The sequence below is a fragment of the Thamnophis sirtalis genome, unplaced genomic scaffold (genome assembly GCF_051295495.1).
Source record: "Thamnophis sirtalis isolate CommonGarterSnake01/CBP01778 unplaced genomic scaffold, rThaSir2_p1.2 scaffold_4, whole genome shotgun sequence".
Classification (NCBI taxonomy): domain Eukaryota; kingdom Metazoa; phylum Chordata; class Lepidosauria; order Squamata; family Natricidae; genus Thamnophis; species Thamnophis sirtalis.
In genome coordinates, this window is record NW_028261384.1 from 101805315 (window position 1) to 101828676 (window position 23362).

Sequence of the window (23362 nt, forward strand, 5' to 3'; positions counted from 1 at the left end):
AGGAAATCACAACAAAGAGAAAAGAACTGAGGGATAACTGAGAGGAACAAACCACCTGACATTCTCAGATCAAAGGAGAGAATAAAGCTAATTTATGAGGTAGGACTTCAGGTGAAAAAGAAAGCCTTCCCCATCATGGGGATTTCACACATTCAAGACTCTAGAAACACAGGAATCATGAAATAGATATTTGAATATACTTTATAAGCAATTTGTGTCAGCTGAGTATACAAAAGATAACTTAACATTTAATATTTGCAAGGTATTTTTTGTATGATGTTTTTTTTGTGTGTGTGTGCTTATAAAAGAGTTGCCATGGCTTTAAATTCCAAAAATAACAAGCAGAAAGGAATACAACATAAAAGAATATGGGATATTTGCAGAGAATACAGACCAAGAGAGGATTACAAATAAACATTTTAAAAGAAGATATGGGCAAACAGTCTGCTGGTTTGGTTATGAATCCAAGATGGCAAGCACATTTCAAGCCAAGGGGAAGTCCTGGAGTTTTGGGGTACAAAACCTTGGGAGAGAAAAGTCAAATGCTCAATTTTAATAAATGGAAATTATTCTGGCAGCAATACAGTAACATAATTCAGTGGAAACCTGTTCCAGTGTTGCACAAAAAAAAAGGCATAATCTTGTGTCAACTCTTGAAATTTAGTGCATAACTGTTGTGTGTCTGTTGTGGCAGTGTGTTATGACTGTAGTTTGTCTGGATGAGCATGTTCCACTGACTTCTCTTTCTAAACTAGATCCCATACCTCCGTAATATCACTAATCGCATATTGATTGTATTCCTTTTCCTGAGCAAAACATGAAATACAAAGTTTAGCATAGTTAACATATTCATTCTTATAAAGCTCCCTGAATCATTTTTAGGAAGCCATGATGCAGCACCATCATTCAACCTGGACATCTTGTTAGCAAGCTGGGAAGTATTTTCTCCAGAATACCATTTCTCTTTATCCCTCTGCCTCCAATTTATCTGGGAGTATATGCAGTATTATTTGAATAGAACAGAGGGGGAAAAAAGTCCAAAGTTAGATCTGAAATTACAGGGTAATTATGGATGAATGGGAAATACATACAGAAATAGCATATTTTTTCCATGTAGTTTCTTGTAGTCTCCTGCTTTCTACATTTCTAAAGTCAGGAGTCAGGAATTGTGGTTATTCAGTTACTGCTGAATTATAACTGCAAACAACCCCAAGTAACATGCCTATTATAAGAAGGTGTAGCATAGCAACATCTGAAGGGCTAAGCTGTACATCGATTATCATCAGCAATAGTTGTTTTTAACACGTTCCCTACACCAGGGGTCTCCAAACTTGGCAACTTGTGGACTTCAACTCCCAGAATTCCTCAGCCGGACCCACTCTCTAAACATCTAAAATACTTTGTTTTCTTGTTTCTATACATCAAATAGGCAGCACCACATGCCTCGTTTAGATAGCAGTTTCTTTTGGAGCAGCTGAAATGCTTCCTTGAGGCTCTTCTAGATCAGACTTCCCCAACCTTTTCAGCTCTGCTGAGTGGCAGTGGGGGGGAGAGGAGAGGATTCCACACTTGCCCTCTACTTCCGCAGCCTGGTTCCAAAAGGCTCAAGGCCTAGTAGTGGGCCACAGCCGAGGGTCGGGGACCTCTGTGTTCTAGGTGACTGATCAACATGCTACTATGGCAAGAGTCTTCTCTTGTTTTCTCTTAAAATTTGCTTGGCTAAAAGTCGCCCTGCCAATCTGGCACCTTATAAAGGAACTGCAATGTCCAGCCCATGTTTAGCTCTTGAAAACCCTGGTTATTAGCTATGTTGACTGAGAATTATGGAAGCCAAACAATTGGAGAGCAGCAGGTTAAGGATGTATACCCTACGGTATTGATCTCAGCAATAAAATAAGCCCTTAAAGAAACCAGAATTTTGGACTCGATGATTATGTCCAGCCCAGCAACAATGATACACTGAAATTACCTTGTAGCACTTCCCCCCCCCCCCTTTTTGGGCATATTTTTTGCAGATATAGATAACAGTTTATTTTACATTACACAATACTTGCTTTGTTTTGATGTGCGAATCCAGCCACTATGGTCTGTGAACCGTGGTTTATGGCTTAATAGTATATGAACTCAGCCAAACCTGGCTGAGTGGGTAAATCATAGATTAAATAAAACCTGATCTAGCAGACACATAATCCTGCTCCATTTAGATCTACAGCAGATGATTTTATTGTCATCTTCAATGAGGCAGGACCCATGACTGCTTTCATATGCTTTGGTAGCAGAGAGAAGCCTTTTCTGTAACCCCAAAATGGATAAGCAATTTTTAAGGAATGCAGCAGCAGCATTTTCTTCATAGGCAAGCAAAGGATATGAGGCGACAGGTACCCACCCACCCTTCCTGGAATGGACTGCCAAACTGCATAGAGAGCCCTTATCTGGAGATTAAAAGAAGGGGAGGTCCAGAGACAGACCTGTGCACAATGAGAGAAAGGGTGGGAGAGGGGGAAACAGAGCAGAAGCCAAGCATGAGGCAGTGCAAGATTAATTGCTGAGATCTTTCCATGCTGTATGGCAGGTAAATCAAGGAGAATTGCTGCTTCTGCAAGGCTTTCCCTCAGGATGTTTCATTGAGAACTTCTTGAAGGTGGGAACGAACCTCTATGGCAGAGTCCCAAGGGACTACAGTAGCCCGGTAAGCCCCGGGTTGGTTTTTCTCAACTTCCTGGATGAGCTGATGCATGGGATAGCCCTTCCTTGGGAAGGCAATATCACTTGACTTCATTGCCATGGAAGGGCAGAAGTCATTGGCTCCATCTCCCACATAGAAGATTCTCTCAAATTTGCTTCCCTCCTGAGCTCGCTCTTCCAGGTATTCAGTCAGGATCTTCTGTTTGCACATATTTGAAGGGCACCGTGGGCAATTGTGTGAATGGTAAGGACCCAAGATGAAGTAGCCTGTCTTGTCAAAGCTAGAAGGGTTACTGAATATTTTACGGAAGAGGGAGTAAACCCCTGCGGCCTTCAAGGAACATTCAATGCCGAACATGTTGGCATCGGAGATGAGGATAATCTCAAAGTGGTTCTGGCGCTTAGAGAGGAATTGGAAGAGCTCCTGCATGCCAGGAGAGAAGGGAATCTTTTCATAGACTGCTTTGAAGTCGGCCATCTTTACCCCTTGATCCCCCAGATATTTCAAAACCCGCTGCATGTACTCATTGTAGAAGCCTTCCTGGAAAGTTTGGCGTATGGACTCTGGCAGCTTTTTCTCAGGAGCAGCCTGGACGACAGAATCATCACTATTCTCATTTACAATGGTCTCATCAAAGTCAAAGACCAGGAGGTGCTTTTGGCTTTGTGTGGCCGCCATTGGCCCATCCTGCAACAAAAGGAGGTTTGGTTAATGGAAAGCCAACTACAGTGTTCACCTTGCTTTGCCCTTCTGACAATGCAGCCTATGCCCAACCCGATTGCCTTCCTTATCTTGACAACTTGACAACTCCCAGAATTTACCCAGTCAACACAGCCATTCCCAGAGAATTCTGGGAATAAACATCCACATATCTCCCTGTGATGACTGTTATAATGCCACTTCCAGCAAACCTAAGAACTGAGTGCTTTCCCCTTAATGGCAAAACAGTATTCAAAAATAATTCTTCATATCTTTGGCTCCAACTTTGGTGTACCCCCCCCTTCCTACCTGAACGTGCCACAAACAGCAGGCAAAGGATGAGATGTTGAGTACTTAGGCAGATGCATCCATAGCAGAAGATCCTTTTCATGCACAAATAGATGATACCTCTATTTGGCCCTAACCAAAGCAAAGAATGTATGACTATGCTTAAAAAAAATAAATTCTATCTTTGATATGCTCTTATTTTTAATCTTGGTTCATGGAGGGGAAAAAAAGAGGGGATGATGACAAATTATGGAATTTGCTACTTATACATTCTATTTTATAACCTTTACTCCCTGAAAGGATTAGAATGCTTTGAGGTGTTTGCATTCACAAGGACTAGTAACTTTGGTGCCTTACAACAAGAGCCGAGGTGGCGCAGTGGTTAAATGCAGCACTGCAGGCTACTTCAAGCTGAGTGCAGTTCTGCAGTTTGGCTGTTCAAATCTGAGTCAGGGTTGACTCAGCCTTCCATCCTTCCGAGGTGGGTAAAATGAGGACCCGGATTGTTGTTGGGGGCAATATGCTGACTCTGTAAACCGCTTAGAGAGGGCTGAAAGCCCTATGAAGTGGTATATAAGTCTAACTGCTATTGCTATTGCTATTGCTAACTTCTTGAAGATGTGATAATTTTTATCTCTCTGTCCAATGCTATTAAGGTCTGTAATTATTAATAATTTTCACATTTATGATGAAATCACTTAGCCCTGTTGTAATAAAATTAAGATTGCAAGTAATTCCAAGTGAACTACTTCATCATTGCCCATTACTGTCTTGTGCCCACTCTAAGTCCAAGTAGGACATCATATTTTCTCCTCACGTATCTTCAGTTCTTGACCTTAAGAGGCTTAAGTATTCAGCACAGGGGATCAGTGTTTAAGTTTCTTTTAATCCTGGTCACATCCTTTCCTGATCAAGGCAATTTACGTCCTTGGAATTCTTGCTCGTAACAAAGAGGCAGTGATAGAATACCAGCGAATTTTGGAATACATGAAGGATTGGAGGAAAGGTGGTTAACATAATGGGCAGCTTTAAGCAGTTATTTACACTGATATTGAATATGGATTGCCTGAGATTTGGAAGTTTCAGTTTAATTTTAGAACAAGGTTTTGCATTTACAATTGTTCAACAAAAGTTTTCTGCCTGATGTAGGGGGAATTTTGATGACTCGCCAGATGGGCTGCGCCTTCCACATCATCTCCAAACATGTCCCTCTTGATTTTCTTACCTCTTCTGCTTCCCATTGGCTGATGAGGTCTAATCAATGAAGCAGCGTGGCCTACAGATTTTGAGTGGCAGGGGTATGGAGTTAAAATGAACCACAAAGCCTTTGGCCACCCTGTTCCACAGTGTTATTTCACAGCACATCAATACAGCATCCGATGAGTCTAAGGCTTTTCTACCCCAAGTTTTCTGAGAATAGTGCTCACCTTAAGAAAGCATTGCAGCCCGATACCTTCGAAACACCTTTTCATCTTCTTCAGTACTTTAGTTTCCAACGTGATGCATCCCCCAATGTATACACTCCCTTTGCTGCCGAAGAAACCAGAGGTCACTGATTTTATGAATGCCAACTATGTTCAGCTTGTCCTGCTCATTTTAGATTTCGCCCCATACTGAAAATAAACTCTGCAGCCTGTTTTCCCAAATGACTTTGATAATTATAGGTAGTCCTTGACTTACAGCCATTCGTTTAGCGACCAAAGTTACAACAGCACTGAAAAAAGTGACTTATGACCATTTTTCACAATTACAACTGTTGCAGCATTCCCCGTGGTCATGTGACCAACTTTTGTGACCTTCTGACAAGTAAAGTCAATGGGGAAGCCAGGTTCATTTAATAATCATGTTACTAACTTAATAACTACAGTGATTCACTTAACAACTGTGGCAAGAAAGTCATAAAATGAGGCAAAACTCACTGTCTTGCTTAGCAACAGAAATTTTGAACTCACTTGTGGTTACAAGTCAAGGACTACCTGTATTGCTTGTTTGACAACATAAATTCCTCACAAAGTACAAGATTGCATAAGAGCCTCTCCTTAACACGGTTCAATTAGCTGCAGAGCTGAAGAGATAAATATTTTAACTCCCCCCACCAACCTGTAAATGCAGCTTCTTGTGCCTAAGAAAATCATCACAGCAAAAAGAAGGACCAATCTGCCTCTATTCATTGAAACTGTCTTGCCAAATCCTAATAAAAAACATGTGTAGCAGGAGGAGTTGAATTTTTCTATCATAATGAAACGGCGAAATATTTTGACTTTTTAAACAGAGATGAACTCTCAGTGCCTGGGTAGCCACCAGATGCTGGAACAACTTCCTCCAACTTAGCACTTCCCAGATGTGATGCATTCTGAATGCAACAATCTCCAGCCAGCTTGCCATCTTTTGTAAACCTCAAGTGTTTCTTTCACTCTTTTGGCTCCACGGCTGGATTACTCCTTACCCAGGAGGGAGAAACTAAGATGGCAGAGAGATTTTCTGGAAAAGTATATCTTTATCCCCATATTTTTAATCTATTGTTGTAAATGCCACACCTCTGCTGCCTTATGGAAAGCTTCAACATTTAAAAAGAGCTGAGAAAACTCCAGGACTTTACTAATCCTCATGGGGAAAAGAAAGAAGAGATATTCTACACATTCTGCAAGGCAAGCTAGAGCCAAGCTAACAAAACAGTCGAAAGTCGATAGTTACCTAATGAGCAGGGAGCCTCCAGGTATTCTTACTCCCTCAAATTCCTCCGTTGGATATGATGCTTTAGAAGCAGAGATTGAAAGTCAACAGATCTCTCCTCTTCCGTGGAAGAGGCCTCTCCCCCACCAAACACACTGACACAATCTGCTCTGCAGCTGCATAGTTATTACAGGATGAGGGTGCGAATGCCTACCTGATAAACCTAAAGAACAAAAATGTAACTGATTTTTCTAATCAAATAAAGTCTTCTGGCAGCTCAAACAGTTCCTTCTATCTTTGACTTGTTGGTTAAAACACTTAAAATTGAAGTGGGCTCCTTGAAAGAGTTCTTTGTAAGAACCAGCCAAATGACAACTAGCTAAAGCACGGGTATCAAACTCGCGGCGCGTCATGTTGCCATCATGTGGTATTTTGCGACATTTTTCCCTTTGCGGACCTGGGCTGGGCATGGCCTGAGCATGACACATCCAGCCTCCAGGCTGCCAATTCCCCCCCCCCCCAAGCGAAAGCATGAATCTCCTGTATAAAGTTTGTCACAAAAGTAGCCAGTAGGGAAGCCAATGGGCAACCTTCCCTTTACACTTAGGAAAAGAAAGAGCAACAATCCAAGAGGGCTGAACATTCCCCTGGGAAAGGGGATCAACAAACCTCCAGTGGGCAGGTAACCAAAGGAAAGACTGTAAATCTCTTTAAACTGTAAGTGTAATCTAAACAAATCACCTCATAAATATTAAATAATAGCAAATAAAGGATGATGTGGATCAAAAGGAACAATTATCTTATCCTTAAGCCAGCTACTATGCTGTGAAAAGCAGCTGATTGACTTACAACAGGCTGAGTGGTTTCCATCTAGTAGAAACAGAGAGCAATTTTTACTTACAGTTACCAGAGTGTTGTTTGAAATGAAAACTTTTCTGCTCCATTTCCAATCTTCTACAATGTGTGTTCTGCTCAGAGGGACTCAGCCCACTCCTAAGCCAATCTGGCCATGAGAGTATTACCACTTTAAAGAATAAATGTGACCACTCAACTTCATTTAATCTCAAGGACATTTTATCAATTCTGTCCTGAGAGATGGCTGCCCACGCAAAAAAAAATCTTTATCTACAGCAAGACAGTGCACAGGTGTCTTTCTGCAAAAAAATAAATAAATAAAAAATAAATCTTATTAACTCTTTTAGTGCCATGCCAGATTTGGAAAGGGCGTTGGTACTTACCTGATACGCCTCTTCTCATAGTGAGGGGAGGAGTATCCAGGATGGATTGACCTTATCCTCTCGTTGATTGGACTGAGTCAGATAAGCTCTTGGGATATGCCCCTGGTCCACCAGGCACCGCCCAGTTATCGGCGAAGAACTCTATCCGACTCGTTGTGCCATCCACTCCAGACCTTTGTTATGGTTTCAAACTTTTTATTGAGTTATAACTTTAATATATTAGTGCAACATCCATCATAACACATGTTATATTACCATGTCAGGGAGGGTCTGGATACTTCTCCCCCACTATGAGAAGAGGCGTATCAGGTAAGTACCAACGCCCCTTTCTCCTTCTGTCCAGCTCGCATGCTGCTGCTGCTGTAGGGAGACAGATTAACTCTTTTTCTTTCTTTAAATTTCTTCCAAATTATCAGAGATCCAGGATGGCAAACCATCCAGTTGAGGGACTGAGTCGATAACTGGGCGGTGCCTGGTGGACCAGAGGCATATCCCAAGAGCTTATATGACTCAGTCCACTCAATGAGAGGATAAGGTCAACCCATCCTGGATACTCCTCCCCTCAATATGGAGAAAACGCTGATATTAAAAGGCTGGACAATTTGAGAGAAACTCTAGTGGCAACACACAAAGTAGCCAGACCTCTTATTGATCTGTTTTTACCAACTACCCAAGACAGTTGCCATAACTTTGAGGGAAGACCTGTTGGTCCCCTCCTCTGTCCTGTGGAATCTAGATAGGTGGATATCAACGTAGAGCCTCTGGAGCAGATTCAAATCCCTCCACCCTGAGCCCTATTGAAGTAGCACAATATCTAGAAACTTCAAAGAATAAAAATGCTGCTGGCAGTTAACAGGAAAGTTTTGATTGCCTAAAATTCTGGGAGCCACAACCTGAGTCAGGTGGTGGCTGCACCAAGAACATGAGATGGGCATTTGCAGCTTAACGTACCCAATAACGGCCATACGTTCTAGTCTTCCAGAAAAACTTTTGCCCGAGAATCACAGGAAATAATGATAATGGAAGTCCCCGAGGCAGGAAGAACATCACTGGAGCAGAACCAGGGGTGGGTCCGGCTTCTTCTACTGCCGGTTTGTTCAGGGATGCGCATGCGCAATAGTAAAAAAATGCTTCTGCATATGCGCAGAAACAAAAACAAGATGGCGGCATCTATGATGCCACCAATAGAACCAGTTTGGGGGGCAGGTCAGGCCGAATTACTACTTACTCGGCTGAACTGGCCCAAACTGGTAGAAACCCACTTTTGGGCAGAACCAACCACACCAATGAATTATGTCAGAGTGCGCATGGTGTGACTATTATTACCCTTCTGAGATTACCCAGAAGCAAATATATCACACAGAGGTTTGTAATAATAGTGGGTATCTCTACAAAAGAATATACATTCATGTACTAGCCAAAGGTCAAATAATCAATCAGCAGTTTATAGCACGGAAGCACACACACACACACACATATACCCCCACAGGTCACAAAATGGACAGGTCAGAGGAAGAACAAACTAACCCAAATGCCCTCTGCCAATGAGGCACTTTACCTACATATACTGTAGCTGTTTTGGATGACAAGTCCCCTGAACAGATTTTGCCATTCAACTAGTTCAGCTTCTCCAGCCAATTCTCTCTATCCATCCATCTGGCATTAATAGAAATCAGAGCTCCTTTAACCAATCCCGATTCCATAGAAATTGCCAGCCAGCCAAGAAACAACTAATTTCCTGCTTTAAGAAATACAAAAAGGATCCTCTCTCCTACTCAGTTCAAGACCTGCTCTTATTCAAGGGGAAATATAAACAAGTATTACAGGCACAGAAGAGGCGAGCCCTGATGCAGTCATGGAACCAACTAATCTCTGCTACTCATTCTAAGAATTGTGGAAATGTCATTGCCTTGCTAAGATATGCCAGGAGACAAATATCTGGCATCTAAATAGCCACCTAATAGAGCAAATCAAGACCTTTAAATATCTGGGAATTGTAGTCCAGGCTATTGGTAACCGTAAACCTGCAGCAATTATAGTCTTCTCAGTTAATATCTGAGCTCACCTCCTTTTTGTTGCTCAGTTCAGCTCCTAAAGAGTTCAGTCCAGGTTTTTGAGAACCATCTTTCCAGCACTTTGCTTGAACTTGGTCTTTCGCCATGAAGCTGGCCTTCTTAAAATTGAAACTTCTGCATGGATTTACATCTTCTCTTACTAGATTAAGTTCTCTTTCTTTCCAGTCAGTGTGGCCCCATGACAGCTTCCAGGGTTTCTGGAGCCAGGCAATACATGCCAAATTGCAACCCTATGGTTATTCATAGCCAGCCATCACCTTGATAGGCGGCAATTATACGCTTCTTGATCTCAAACAGTGAGCCATTGATGTAGAGCTGCAAGCAGACTTTGCATCTCTACCCAGAAACATCTTAAGCCATTCTGCACATTTCCAACCAGCTAGATCTCTCAGTCACACAACAATCCCAAAATTTCGATGGGCCTTGTCCTTAGCCAGATTTAATGCTCTCAAAACAGCTGTCACTGAATGAAGATAACAAAAAAATCCCCTTTGAACAGATACTCTACTATGTCCATGAGGTAGAGGAATAATTGAATCAATGGAATATATTATTCTTTATTGCGTTCTCTATGCAAATGCTGGCTGGAATTATTATTTTCACTCTTTATTAAATATCCTGGTCATCCCAATTTATTTTTTCTCAAAATGTTGTTATCAGATCAATCTGATTTTATTTCCTTGACCCCAGCCAGGTACGATAGATTGCACAAAATGCCATAGCATTTACTTTAATCTTTTTTAGATATTTTAATTTTATTCTTTTTTATTAATTGCAATTCTTGCATTTTATTTGCTAGTCTATGACCAAATAAAGATTTGATCCTTGTCCATGCAAATATTTATTTTTCAGCATTGTTGCTATACAAATCTAATCAATCAATCAATCAATCAATCACTTTCCAACTTTTCTTTTCCCCCCTCAAATATTTTCCATCAGGTAAGAGAAAGAACCACAGCAGCCAGAAACTGGAAAAAATACCCAAGTCAACCAAACTTAGTAGTAATTGCAATTCAAAAGTTATCCACACATACAGAGCAGGATCAGAGCAGGTGGCACATCTAGAAAATTTAGAAGCTTCCAAGAGCTAGGAAAATTATAGAACTACAAATTATGCAGACTGAAATCAATATTTGGATAATTGTATAAATTAGCATGCATTGCTAACTTGCTGACCTTTTGAAAAGGAGAAATTATTTATTTCTTGTGCTCTACTGATCTCTTACGTGCAGAAAAAAAATCCTGTGTAACCTGCCATTTGTCCCTGAAGAATATATTTGAATATTGCAGGGATTATAGGATTCATCTGAATAAGGCAATACCTACTTTTAAAGCATTAAGGGCAGTCATGTATGCCACCAGTTGCACAAATAAGGATGGTCTCCCATACTTGGGTGGGGTCTTTTTTTAAAGCTCCATATACATTCATCGAAGGATCCATTTATTGTTTGAATATTAAGATGAAGAAAGATAAAATGGTGATGTCTCACAGAGTCTCCAGACAGTGCATAGTGATCTAGTCAGATTCTGCTATCAACTGACTGAAAAAGTTTCTTTGATCTTGATGAGGAATAGAAGTATTTGGACAGCGCAAAGAATGTGCTTCCAAGCTCATCTGTTCGCACATGTAACATATGTGTATTCCCATTAGTTGTCCTTTGTTATGCTCAGACTGCCAGCCAATGTACAACCTGTCTGTTTATATTGCAAACTAGGGAAATACTCAGCCTTGACAAAGTTTTTCCAGCAAATATGGAAAAGAAGCAATGTTGACTTACAACAAAAAGAGCCTCATGTGTAATGTGATTTGTCTTACACATGAGATTTCTATCATGGGAACATCAAGAAAGATTCACATTCTTCTATCGTATATGTTAGCCTTAAATAAAGAGGTGCAACTTTGGGAGGTGGGAGAGTTGAAGACTCCTTTTTACCTTAGAATGGCATCCTTGATAAGCCCTCTCAGAAAGTAGGCAAGACCCCAGCACAGTTTAATGCAAGGTACATTTCAATGTAATGAAAATGAATTTATATAAAGAACAGCTTTACTTCTTATGAACTTGCTCTTTTTTTTTCTTCATGCCACATTAAACATTTAATCTATAGCCCACTTTCAGAAACCTCCTTCTGCAGCCAGGATTCTCTAGACTGCTTAATGCTAACGCAGTTTTCTGCAAACCAAAACTCTCCACACATTTCGGATTAAAGAACTGGCAATGTGGGACACTGAGTATGATAGTGTAGTGAAGCTAGGAGAGACACAGGTTCCGTGTTCTTTCTGCTTGGGCCTTACTAAGGTAAAGGTTCCCCTCACAAATATGTGCTAGTCATTCCTGACTCTAGGGGACGTTGCACATTTCCGTTTCAAAGCTGAAGAGCCAGAGCTGTCCAAAGACGTCTCCGTAGTCATGTGGCCGGCATGACTAAATGCTAAAGGCACCCAGAATACTGTTACCTTCCCACCAAAGATGGTCCCTGTTTTTCTACTTGCATTTTTACATGCTTTTGAACTTCTAGGTTGGCAGAAGCTGGAACAAGTAGCAGGAACTCACTCCATTAAGCCTTACTACTGAGCCATTCACTCTTATTAAGCCTGGCCTACCTCACCAAGTTGTATGCATGAAGATAGAGAGATTCCCTCCTCATGTGCTGCCTTGAGCTTGTGGAAAATCTAAAGCGGGGTGTCAAACTTGCGACCCGCAGGCCAGATGTGTCACGTGCTTGCTACGCCCACACTCGGTTTAGCGAAGGGGGAAAAAGTCCCCTGGTACATCACATGATGCTGCTGTGACAATGGGAGTTTGACACCCCTGATCCACAGGGACTGATGAAACACAGGAGTCAGGCTGCTGTCAGCACTGACGATTAGTCCAATTTGGGAAAAGGAAAGGCTGAGAGGGGAATTAAATCTGAAATGGCCATAGCAGGCTCTGATCGAGAGATTGGATAAAAAGCTTGAAGCAATATTCAATTCAGAGAGAAATCCTAAGTTTGTGCTAAGGTAACAAATCTTTTTTGCAGTGAAATCAGAATGGCTGCCTATCCAGTCCCCCTAGTTTTCTTAGAAAATCTGTTTTTAGAACACACTAATTCAGTATTTGTACCAGCAGATGGCATAATTCTAGCATCAGGAAAGCCAGTGTGGTTTTCTCCCACTGTGCTCTCCCACAGGATATTCTCTGTCCTAGACTGCCCCCAGGTTGGCAAGCACTATGTAGAACATGTATGCAATGCCAAGGCAGCAATTAAGTTCAGTAACATGTGGCACAGCAAATTGTGGGTTTTATTTTTAGTGCTGGGGACAACCTGCCCCACACAGCTACTTGCATTCAGCATTTATAGTCCAGCCCAAGGAAGACAAACCTCAAAGACAGTGAATTATCTTCACATCCCACTCATGATGATACAAATGAATGGAAAGATATGTCTCTAAGGAGGCCATTGAGATTGGATCAGCCTTCCTGAGTTCAGGAATGAATCCCTGCACTTTTTTCAAGAAATTCACCAACAGATGTACTGCATAGGCTTAGCCACACATTCTCTACCTTTAAAAAGATGGTACTTTGGCCCCATCTAAAATTAGCAACACTATTTTGTGATTTTGACGATATGTTAAAGTATCTACTTGCAGTTATTTCATCTATGCTGCAGGAATCTGGGCAGATGACAACCACAATGCATAGACAATGCCACAGGACCCATGACTGGGATTCCAGAAAAATGCACTCTACCATGTCAGAAAAGTGGCTGAATGGGTTGGATCTTAGATAATGAGATAAAGGCAGCCTTACCACCACAGTCTTTGTTAATGCTATCTTTGTCACAAGCTTTTGCACATCTGCTCTTCATTTCTGCTACAGAAATCGAAATGGCGAGCAACGTGGGCCTAATGTAACTCAAAGGAACGTGATTTCCTGGGGATCACCTTTCCCCCCTTGTTAGAAATCATCCTTGCTCCAGTTTGCCTAATCCAGTTTCTTCCAAAGCACAGACATTGTTTTGAGTTTTACTTCACACTGGGGTATGATAGAATTATGGGCCAGAATTTTGCAGGACCAGCCCTTCAGCACAAAGATGTTGTCCCAATGGTATCTGCAGTGATGAAACAAAAGCTGTTGACATAAGCAGAACTTTCCTCTTCCTCTTACATGCAGGCGTTGTTTTCTTCACCGTCTTCCTGCTTTATGCAAACCAGAAAATAACAGCAGGACAAAACCTCTCATCTTACACAAGAGCTAAGAAAAAAAAAGTATTTTGGAGTGTAGTAATTAAAGAAAACCACTCCTGAGCAAATGGAAGGCAAGAGCAGGCTTAGGTTTGCAGAAGCACAAAAGAAAAATTTAAGAAAGCTCGCTCTAAACATAGAAAGCATGTCTCGAAAGAGTTCCCTGAGAACCGGCTCTGTTTTGTAGCTACAGAATGCTGGCTGATTGGTTCCTGTAGTGAAGGGATAACTAGAGATTGATTAGTGATGGTCATAGTAATGGAATTTCCTGAAAATGTTTGTCTACAAAGGTGTACAAAATCACAACATGGATATTTGAAGGGAAGAGAGAGCGAGCAAAAGTCAAGGAAGTGGCCATAACTACACAAAGGAAGACCTGCCTCTTTTTTGGCATGTGCAATGCCCAGAATTTGCAGCTGCCATCTTGACATTGCTGTACCTCCCACCAAGGACATTCCTAGACTATATCTTTTTGTTATAGAGCAAAGTACTGATCTCCTTCCGTGGCATATATCATGTTTAGTGAGCCCCCTGCATTCACACGTGCCAAAGCACAAATAAATCACCTTGGCCGGGTTCATACAATGTACAGTAATGTACCAAAAACTAGCTGCATGAATTCAATCCATCAGAAGGCAATACTCAACTTGGAGATGTTTTACCACCAATGCTTGCTTAATTTATGTATTCAAGTCAGATTTGTCAGGGTATGTCAGCACCCTCCTCCAGCTATTGTCTACATTCAAGGCATCTCTCTCTTTCTACCATCACTCACACCCAAGGCCCTCACTCTGTCTGGAGAGCCAAAATTTCACCCATCAGTTATACTACCTAATTTGTGAAAATTCCTTACTGGTGATCTGCAGTTGTATCTTTAGGACACATTTGGGTTTTCAAGACTGTGTTCCTTGGGTTCTCTCAAAATGGGGAGCAGAGAGAGGCTTCCGTATCACAAAATGGACACAATGCCCATTTTCTCCAAAGGAAATTTTCTTCCTGGCATCACTTCTCAAGCAGCTTCTGACAGATTTCTACAGCTTAGCAAATGTTCCTTTTTTCTGGATGTTCTTTCAGAGAAAACACAGAACCGCAGCCATTTGCTGTTTTCATTTTCCAACAAAACTTACGTGGCTTATATTCATTGCAATGACATTCTGGGCGGGTGGGAGGAGATGGTATCAGGCACTTGTGGTTACATTATGCTGGTTTTCCATTTTAAAAAAATCCTCTTATTTTTAACGAGGTAGGAGGAGGAATTTGGTGTGCAAGGAAGGGATCCACAGACATCATGATTCTAATGATCCCTGGATGGCTGGACTCTGTTCTAGTTGAATATTACCGTTTTTGCCTTTGCCATTTAAAACACTAGCCTTCTTTTCTTTGAATCCACCCATGCATTCAATTCTATGAAAGCTTAATACAAGAAAAAAAAATGTCCTTTGTTGGCTAAAACAAGCTTCATTCTTTTCATTTGAGAGCTGCCAAAGAACTCAAACTAGTTGATTGTAAGTCAAAGTCACCTCTTTCCTGCCATAGTTCCCTACGCTGAGTGGGGGCATTTTACTTAATTGAACTGGCAGATAAAACCTGCAAGGGCAGAGCTGTGGTTGAATTATGAGAGAATAAAAATGTGTGATAAAATATTGTGAGGTCACAAGAGGGTAACTGGGGGGGCGTGCTACAATTCCTTAAACGGGACTGAAAGATCTTTGAAAAGGGAAGCTTTTGGACAAAGCCACCATTCCAAGAGTAGTGTAATTGGCAGGCCTGTGGTTTCTAGATCTTTACCTGAATCCACTTAACATAATGGCAAGGTAACAATATTATGGCACGAAGGGGTTCACAGGCCTTCCAGGACACCTTTGAGGAAAACTGCTTTTAAAATTCATTGTTGCCCAGAAAGTAAAAAGCCTGTCCTTTTTTCAATCAGGAAGAGAGAAATGGGGAGAAGCAAATATTTCGCATTGGCCTTTATTCATATTTATTTGTTCTTTGGTACTGTTGCATGTTATAAAAGGACATGCTTATTAAGAGTGAAGTGCCTTCACAATCTAGAAACAGCAGACAGGCAGGGAAGCCTTGATAAGATAAGGGAGTTCCTTCTTAGTCTTCCCCTAGGTGGTCAAGGTACAAATGGTATCTGGGTGTGGACAGCAATGCATTGCATTTCCTGCAAATGGCAAACTGTATTGCCGCTGTCCCTCAAAGGCTTCTTCCTGTAGCTTGTTGTGGGTTGCTCCCTGTACTTCCATCACCACCACTTCTGCCAACCCCCCACTGGATAAGGGTGTTATGTGAGGTTGTGAATGTGCCCCTACCACAGCTGGATCAGGTTCTTGGGTATGCAAGGTTTTACCAACTCATCACACATCTGACTAGCATCTGGCTGAAGATTTCAATGTGCAGGAACACAAGGAGAATGAGTGCTGAACTCTCCCTTTTGGGGAAAATCCTCATCAGCACTGCTGGGAAGGAGGAAACACAGCCTGTTTCTCACACTATGGTTAAAATTGCCAGAGAGAAAAAAAACTAAAGCCGTTAGCAACAAGGCAACAACAGTCTCATTGGAACCATACTTATGGGTGTTTCACATGATTCCCTATTCACCAACTAGGTCTCGGGATCAAAAATACTGTTCACTGCATACATTCATATACATCCATTACATGATTTCCTTTCTGATTAAGCAATATTACACAAACTCTACAAAGGGAGTCAGAGGTAGCCTAAAGAAATTTAAAGCGTAAGTTTAATATTAAAAAAAAACAGCCAAACTTATGAAATACTGACCTTTGCCACCCATCATGTCTCTGACAACTGAGGCCTTCGCATAATCCTTTGGTAGAGCAGAGGTGGTCCTGCTGAATTGCCTAGCTGCTCAAACACAGGGACACACAATGCCATAGTCATCCTACCCAAAATCCAGAAAATGGTTTCAACGGAAAGTTAATGTCCAATTACTAGATGTCAAGGGAGGCATTCTGAAAGAACAAGAAGGAAGCCATTCCTGTTTCGGTGGTAGCTTTTTTGATTAGCTTTTATTAGCATATGATAATAAAAGCACCAAAAATGCTAAAAGAAACGAGGATGCTTCAGTTGATGAATTAGCAAGTAAGGAGGAACTTGCAGGAGTTGCAGTACAACAGCTTCTCTAATCTTCAGGCTCCTTCTAGCAGATACATTTTCCAAGAAAACAAGCATCGTGTAGTTTTAGGATCAGAAAAACCCATCTTCAAGATGCATATGTCTCTATGGGAGAGGACAAGATTTATTTGGCCTGAAGACAGTGATTGATCCCAAATCTCACAGGTTGCTATTGTTATAAAGATACTTTGAAGAAGGGTGTATTAAACATACAATTCTGAGCTCCCAAGGAAAGGAGAGAGGTAGATCTAATGCATGAATGAATGTTACTTAACTGATATCAGATCACACTGTTTTTATATAGAATGGATATATGTAGAATACTTTAAATTCTTTAATATCACACAGAGTAGTGATTAAATCATATTTACTAAAACAGGGTAAAGAAGACCAATTTCAATTTCTGGGTAAAGGGCAGAGGTTTGTTAAAATTGGAAAAAGATGGATTAATTAAAAGTTGTATAATAAGCTGGGCAAAAAAAGTATAAAATTTCAATATAATGTACTAATTGATCAATGGAAAAAATATGTGGCTAAAGGTCTAGGGAGATTCTCAGTTATCCATGTCATGGTTGTCCCAAAGGTGCTTTTTCAAAAGGTGGCTTTTCTTTGAAGATATTTGATTTCTCATGAAGAAGCTTCTTGGATGAGAAGTGAAACGTTTTCAGAGAAAAACCAGAAAGTCCAGTTGCCTGTTGAAAAAGCACCTTTGGGACATGTGGCAAGAGGGGTTGAAATTTCTACGAAATGATTTGCAAATGGTATTTATTTCCAGATAAATTTGCTAATGGCATCAAGGATCCCCAAATAGTTGCTGGAACTGCAAGATTGAAATAGGAACCTTTTATCATCTTTGATGTAAAAGAGTTAAGTAATATTGGATCGAAATTAATAGTATAATTCAAAATATTTTTAAAATTAATGTACAATTTAGACTGCAAAACATTTTTGTTTGGGTTTATAGATGAAACAATGGGAAATTCACATGATATTTTATTGCTATATATCAGTGGCTCTGCTGGCTGGAGAATTCTGGGAGTTGAAGTCCACAAGTCTTAAAGTTGCTATATGTGATAACAGCAGCACGATTTCTATATGCTCAGCATTGGAAAGATCCTATGATGCCCACAAAAGAAGAAAGGTAAATAAATACAACAAAACTGGCAATGATGGTTAAGTCTCACAGCCCTTGTGAGAGAAAAAATCACTGAAGAAATTTTGTGGGAGATAGAAAAAAAATCAAAATTTGACACATGGATTTGATGAACATTAAAATTTAAAGAGAGGATTTTTTCTTAAAGGGCCACCCTGACCATTGCTAGAAATACAAAGTGGCAGCCACGTGCTTGTTCTAAGTAGTGGAAAGGGAGGAAATGTTGACTTTTTAAAGGCAGTTTGAAAGCAGCTCAGAAGCAGCAGGATTTCCCCTTAGCCCAAAAGATTCTCTTTCAGAATTCCTATACACATATGATATCGTTGTCTATTTTAAGAAAAGAAGCAAAAGAAAAGCAAAATAACACATGCTGTTCTGTGTACTGACCACCAGCTTTTATGAAAGGGTGGGGAGGGCCACAGAAAGTACTTACAAAGCCCCTCCCTTTCAAGAGATTGTAGAGAGGTAACATTGGGTTGAGGAAAAAAACAATGGCTGGATGCCATCTGTGTCCCTGATTAACCTTCCCCAAGCAGCTTCTTAGCTTGCAGCCCAAACACAGGGAAACGTCAGCAGAGTTATTCTTTATGGCTCTGCTGAGTCATGCCAATATTTGGGCTTATCCCGAAAGCAAAGGAAGGGAGTGGAAGAACTTAATGCTTTAAGGAAGTCTTTCAGAAGATATCAGATAATTGTTAGAGACCACTTAAATAACAGAACAAAAGGAGCACATATTCACCATCTCCTCTCCCCCAAATGCTCCTCGGACCACTAGCTTTTGCCCCAGGCAGATGAATAAGAGTTGCTGGGTCAGCTGATTTATTCTCCAGCCAAAACTGTTCCTACAGATTCATATACTTGCTTAGAATTTAGCCATTTGTCCCAGAATCACCAAAGCAGTTTCATTCCACTGTCTTTCCTTTGCACTGCTTATATTTTAAATCAAAAGCCATGAAGAAAAGATTTCTCCAACAAGGATCTTAAAAATTTGTTGGTGAAAGCAAATACTTTGGAAAACTATTTGGAATAGCATCCTTTATTAGAAATGTTTCAATCTCTTTTCCTCTCTTTCTGTGTGCTGCATAAATAAATAACTGAGGGTCTGCATGAGTTATTTTCCACAGAGAAAGTTGAGGAAAGTTGGCAAGGAGTAACCCTAGTCAAAGCTACTAGTTTTATTCATAGTGTATTTGCATGGAACAGGATGTCATTCATGCAAGCAAGATACCTTCCTACAGTCAAAAATATGTTACCATCTTCATGAAATGCTGCTTTTGGCCATTATAGAATAACAAAACCCTGAAAATGTGTTTAACACCTAACATTACTTGTATCATACCACTTTCAGCATATAAAGGGACTGGCAAATCATTCACAATCCTTTTGAAAACCTTGCAAGAGAAAACAAGAGCCAAATTCATAGGCAAATTTGTCACTGAAGTGATAGATTGCAATATGAAGTTTGAATGCCCCAAGGACTATTTTTAACAAAGAAATGGATGTTGGTCAATTTCTATAACCAGTAAGGAAAATAGTAAAAAGTATGATTTTGATTCCTTTTTAATGGACTCATTTTCATTAGGGAGGGATTTGAGAAAATATTTTGGTAGTTTCTAAATTTAGTTTTCACTGTGGATTTCCCCCTGAAATTGGAATGGAATGGAATTTATTATTTATATGTCGCCCTTCTCCAGGAGGACTCAGGGTGGCAAACAATTCAAAAAGGGAGAACATCAAAACGAAATACAAATAATAAAAATAAGCAACAGTCGCACAACCATACATGTCGAGAGGTGAGGGAACTCATCACCCCCAGGCCTGCCGGCAAAGCCAGGTTTTGACGGCTTTTCGGAAGGCCTGGAGAGAGGTGAGGGTCCGAATCCCTGCGGGGAGTTCATTCCAAAGGGCCAGAGCTGCCACAGAGAAGGCCCTCCCCCGGGTAGTAGCCAGATGGCATTGGCTAGTAGATGGAACCCGGAGGAGGCCAACCCTGTGAGATCTAATGGGTCTATGGGAGGTAATTGGCAGCAGGCGGTCTCTCAAGTACCCAGATCCAATACCATGAAGGGCTTTATAATTGCTGATGTACACTGAAAGCCAATAAATAAACATGTAACTTCTCTGTTAGTGATTGGGCTCTGTTAGTGAGTCCCTCTCAGAAGAGAGAAAGAGAGACGGAGAAGAGTCTAACACAAAAAGAAAAGAAAAAAATCAATAAGGGGGTACAGAAATCTACAGAAGTTCCAAAAAGAAAGAACTGAAAAGATTTTTTGCAAATGAATTTACATTGGCAACTCTTTCATGCAGAAAAACAGCTTGCTTGTCTAAGATGGATCTCTATATACTAAAGATACACACATCACAAACATACTTTAAATTCACTGTTGGTTTCTCTTCTACCATATAAGATTATGACAAAATAGGCCTGATGTTTACAGCATTACAATAAAGAAGCTGAAATATTGTAAAGATTAATAGAAGCAAATGTGGGTGGTAAGAATTGGGCGAAAACAATATTAGGTTGATATGGGTATGACTATGTGGGTGAGTATTTGGCAGAGGTGTAAGGAAAACAATGCTTGTCCACATGCATTTATGATTAGGAACCCAATGTGGGATGTGTGGGATTATGTAGGTATTTGGGCTCACCCAAGAAAAAGCCAGGGCTTAGTGCAAGATATAATTATGTAGTGCAATTTGTTCATCTTCTTAAAACCAAACCAACCCTACTGAGCTCAGAGAAGCATACTCCTAGATAAACATATATGTATAAGATAGCAGCAACATAGCATGCCATAATCATAGCATCCTTTATTAGAAATGTTTCAATCTCTTTTCCTCTCTTTCTGTGTGCTGCATAAATAAATAACTGTTATAAATAACTATTCCATTACTACTTATTAACATTTTACCAATACTGGCATCAGATTTAACTCTTGCTCTAGGACAGTCTTTCTCAACCGTGGCAATTTCAAGGTATGGACTTCACCTTTAGAATGGCTGGGAGAATTCTGGGAGTTGAAACCCACATTTCTTGACATTGCTAAGATTGAGAAGCACTATTCTAGGATAACCATTTCCAATTTGGTGCCATCTGGATATATTGAAACTACAAGTCACCATTGTATATTATCCTACTTTGTTTACAGACTGGGGGTAATGGAGCTGTCATCCTGAACATTGGGAGCCCAAGCTTTCTTAGTTTGAGTATTCCTTACCTGCAGCCCAGCACTTTACCAAAGAACTCTACCTGCAGCTTGCATTGACCAAATCCCAACAATACTTTCTTCCAGCCAGAAGAGTTGACTAGGAAATTGCCCAGTCCAGTCAGTCTGCTAAACTGGTTTCCTTGGAGCCTGCTTCCCCAAACCCTGAGTTTCTGCCATTTTATCAGCAATTGATCCTTAATGTACTAGTTCTGCTCTCTCAGAGTAAATAGTCCCAAATCCTACATTAGAGCCTTTCAATATTTTTTCCTTTTATTTTTCAGAGTGGATCACATGCTAGTCCTTGGCCGACCTCCAGTGGCAGTTACTTTATGTATTAGTTTCATTTGCATCTTTTCCCATACAGCTGAGGAAAATATATGGAGGACGGATCTATCCATCCAGGCACTGAGAAATCCATCTCTGCCTAGTTGCAGGACAGAAATATTTCTACCATGCTCTGCTGTCTGTAATTTTAGGATTGTCAAAGACTATTTTTCTACTCTACAGTTAGTTCAGGTTAAATTACCAACCCTTAAACCCCTCCCCCCCTGCCCAAATGGATCAAATAAATTGAAAAGAAGATGGGGGGAGGGGACTGGGCTGAAATGGAGATTAGGGTAAGCAAATGACCAGCTTGAAGCTGCCTATAAAACAAACACTGTAAAAGAAGGAAGGAAGGAAGGAAGGAAGGAAGGAAGGAAGGAAGGAAGGAAGGAAGGAAGGAAGGAAGGAAGGAGTTTGTGTGTCTGTGAGACAGAGAGAGAGAGAGAGGGAGAGAGAGATAATTGACAGGAAGTTATTTGGAGTTTGACTAGTGGTCTCTGAGAATGGATAAGGGAAGGAAAACCTGGGCAGGTCTTCTGGACATGTACCCACTTCTACATTAATTTTATTACAAAATTTGTGCCAAATATACACATCTGCATTTTTATTGACCAGAAACAACCCATTGGAGTCTTGCCACTGTTGCTTTAAGTCCCTCTAAGGGGGAAAATTCTTTCTTGATTTGAAGATGAACTTGCAACACATGACTGGACCAGTTTAGGCTAAACGATTATGACACCTAAAATCAACATTAAATCCTGCACTTCTAATTTCCCTAATCATTGCCAATTCTTTACCCCTCCCCCTACTCAAATGCAATGAAAAATAGAGATGGAAAAAAACCTTACACCTACTCCACGAACTAAGTTACTTATTAGAACGCTGTGACCCCCAGTAGTAATAAAAACTACTAGGAAAACTTGCTCTCCCCTTCCGCTTCTGTCAACTGCTAACAATCTTCTCTTGCCGCTCGATGCCACCTTTTCAGCAGCCGCTCTCTCGCACAGGGGACCATCCAGATCACGGTGTCCCCGTTGCCCTTGGGCAAGTCTGAAGTCTCCCCCTCCTCCTCCAATGTGCGGCAGACTCACGTGTTCTTTTGGATCGGATCCCGCTTGCAAAAGGGAGTGAGGGGGGGTCTACTTTCGCTTCAGACTCCAACTTTGGTCACAGCATGGTTCTGACTTCGGCTGGTGGGAACAGCTTTCCCCTTTCCCCGTCCAGTTTGGCAGCGAGTCTAGCGGAGAGCTGTCCCCATCCCCGGTGACCGGGGCGGAGCGGGGGTAGCGAGAAGGCAGGCCCGGCTCTTCTTGGCTTCTGCCTCTCCTTGCAGCATACAAGAAACCCCGCGATCTCCGGTCTCTCTTAAGATACGGAAACTAAGCCCGGCGCCTGATACATAGGACAACCGCAGTCCCCAGACGTCACAAGGGAAACGGCCAATAGGAACGGCTCGTGGTCACAGATCAAAAGAGGAGATCGCGACGGAGAAAGAGCATCCATTAGCGCTGCCCCCCCCTCCCTACTTCTGCGCATCTCGAGACCACCGCGTAAAGAGAATTTGCCCCGAAGTTTTTCCCGCGGACAATGAGCTCTTCCTCAGACTTTTTACGCTAAAAGCTAAAGCTAAATTTACTGCCACGCATGC

General features: G+C 41.1%; 1 protein-coding gene across 3 annotated transcripts; it reads right to left on the minus strand.

Annotated features, from left to right (window-relative positions):
- Positions 1-185: 185 nt before the first annotated feature.
- On the minus strand, positions 186-23080 carry PHOSPHO1 (phosphoethanolamine/phosphocholine phosphatase 1). 3 transcript variants are annotated; one of them, XM_014075016.2, is made up of 3 exons: positions 22806-23080; positions 5101-5203; positions 186-3373 (listed from the first exon to the last, which is right to left on the minus strand). In XM_014075016.2, exons 2-3 carry the CDS (start codon positions 5143-5145, stop codon positions 2612-2614), a joined length of 807 nt encoding a protein of 268 aa, XP_013930491.1. In that variant the 5' UTR covers positions 5146-5203; positions 22806-23080; the 3' UTR covers positions 186-2611. The 3 variants fall into 3 exon arrangements, with proteins under 3 accessions (XP_013930491.1, XP_013930498.1, XP_087569732.1); XM_014075023.2 differs by lacking the exon at positions 22806-23080 and adding an exon at positions 6368-6660; XM_087713606.1 differs by lacking the exon at positions 22806-23080 and adding an exon at positions 3695-3805 and having other exon boundaries at positions 5101-6361.
- Positions 23081-23362: the final 282 nt, after the last annotated feature.

Bases quoted from the DNA above. Each gene is read 5' to 3' on its own strand.
- PHOSPHO1 (XM_014075016.2), bottom strand. From the start codon at position 5,145: ATGAAAAGGTGTTTCGAAGGTATCGGGCTGCAATGCTTTCTTAAG. The intron at 3,374-5,100 runs GTGAGCACTATT...CTTTTGTTGCAG, and splicing joins GGCTGCAATGCTTTCTTAAG to GATGGGCCAATGGCGGCCAC.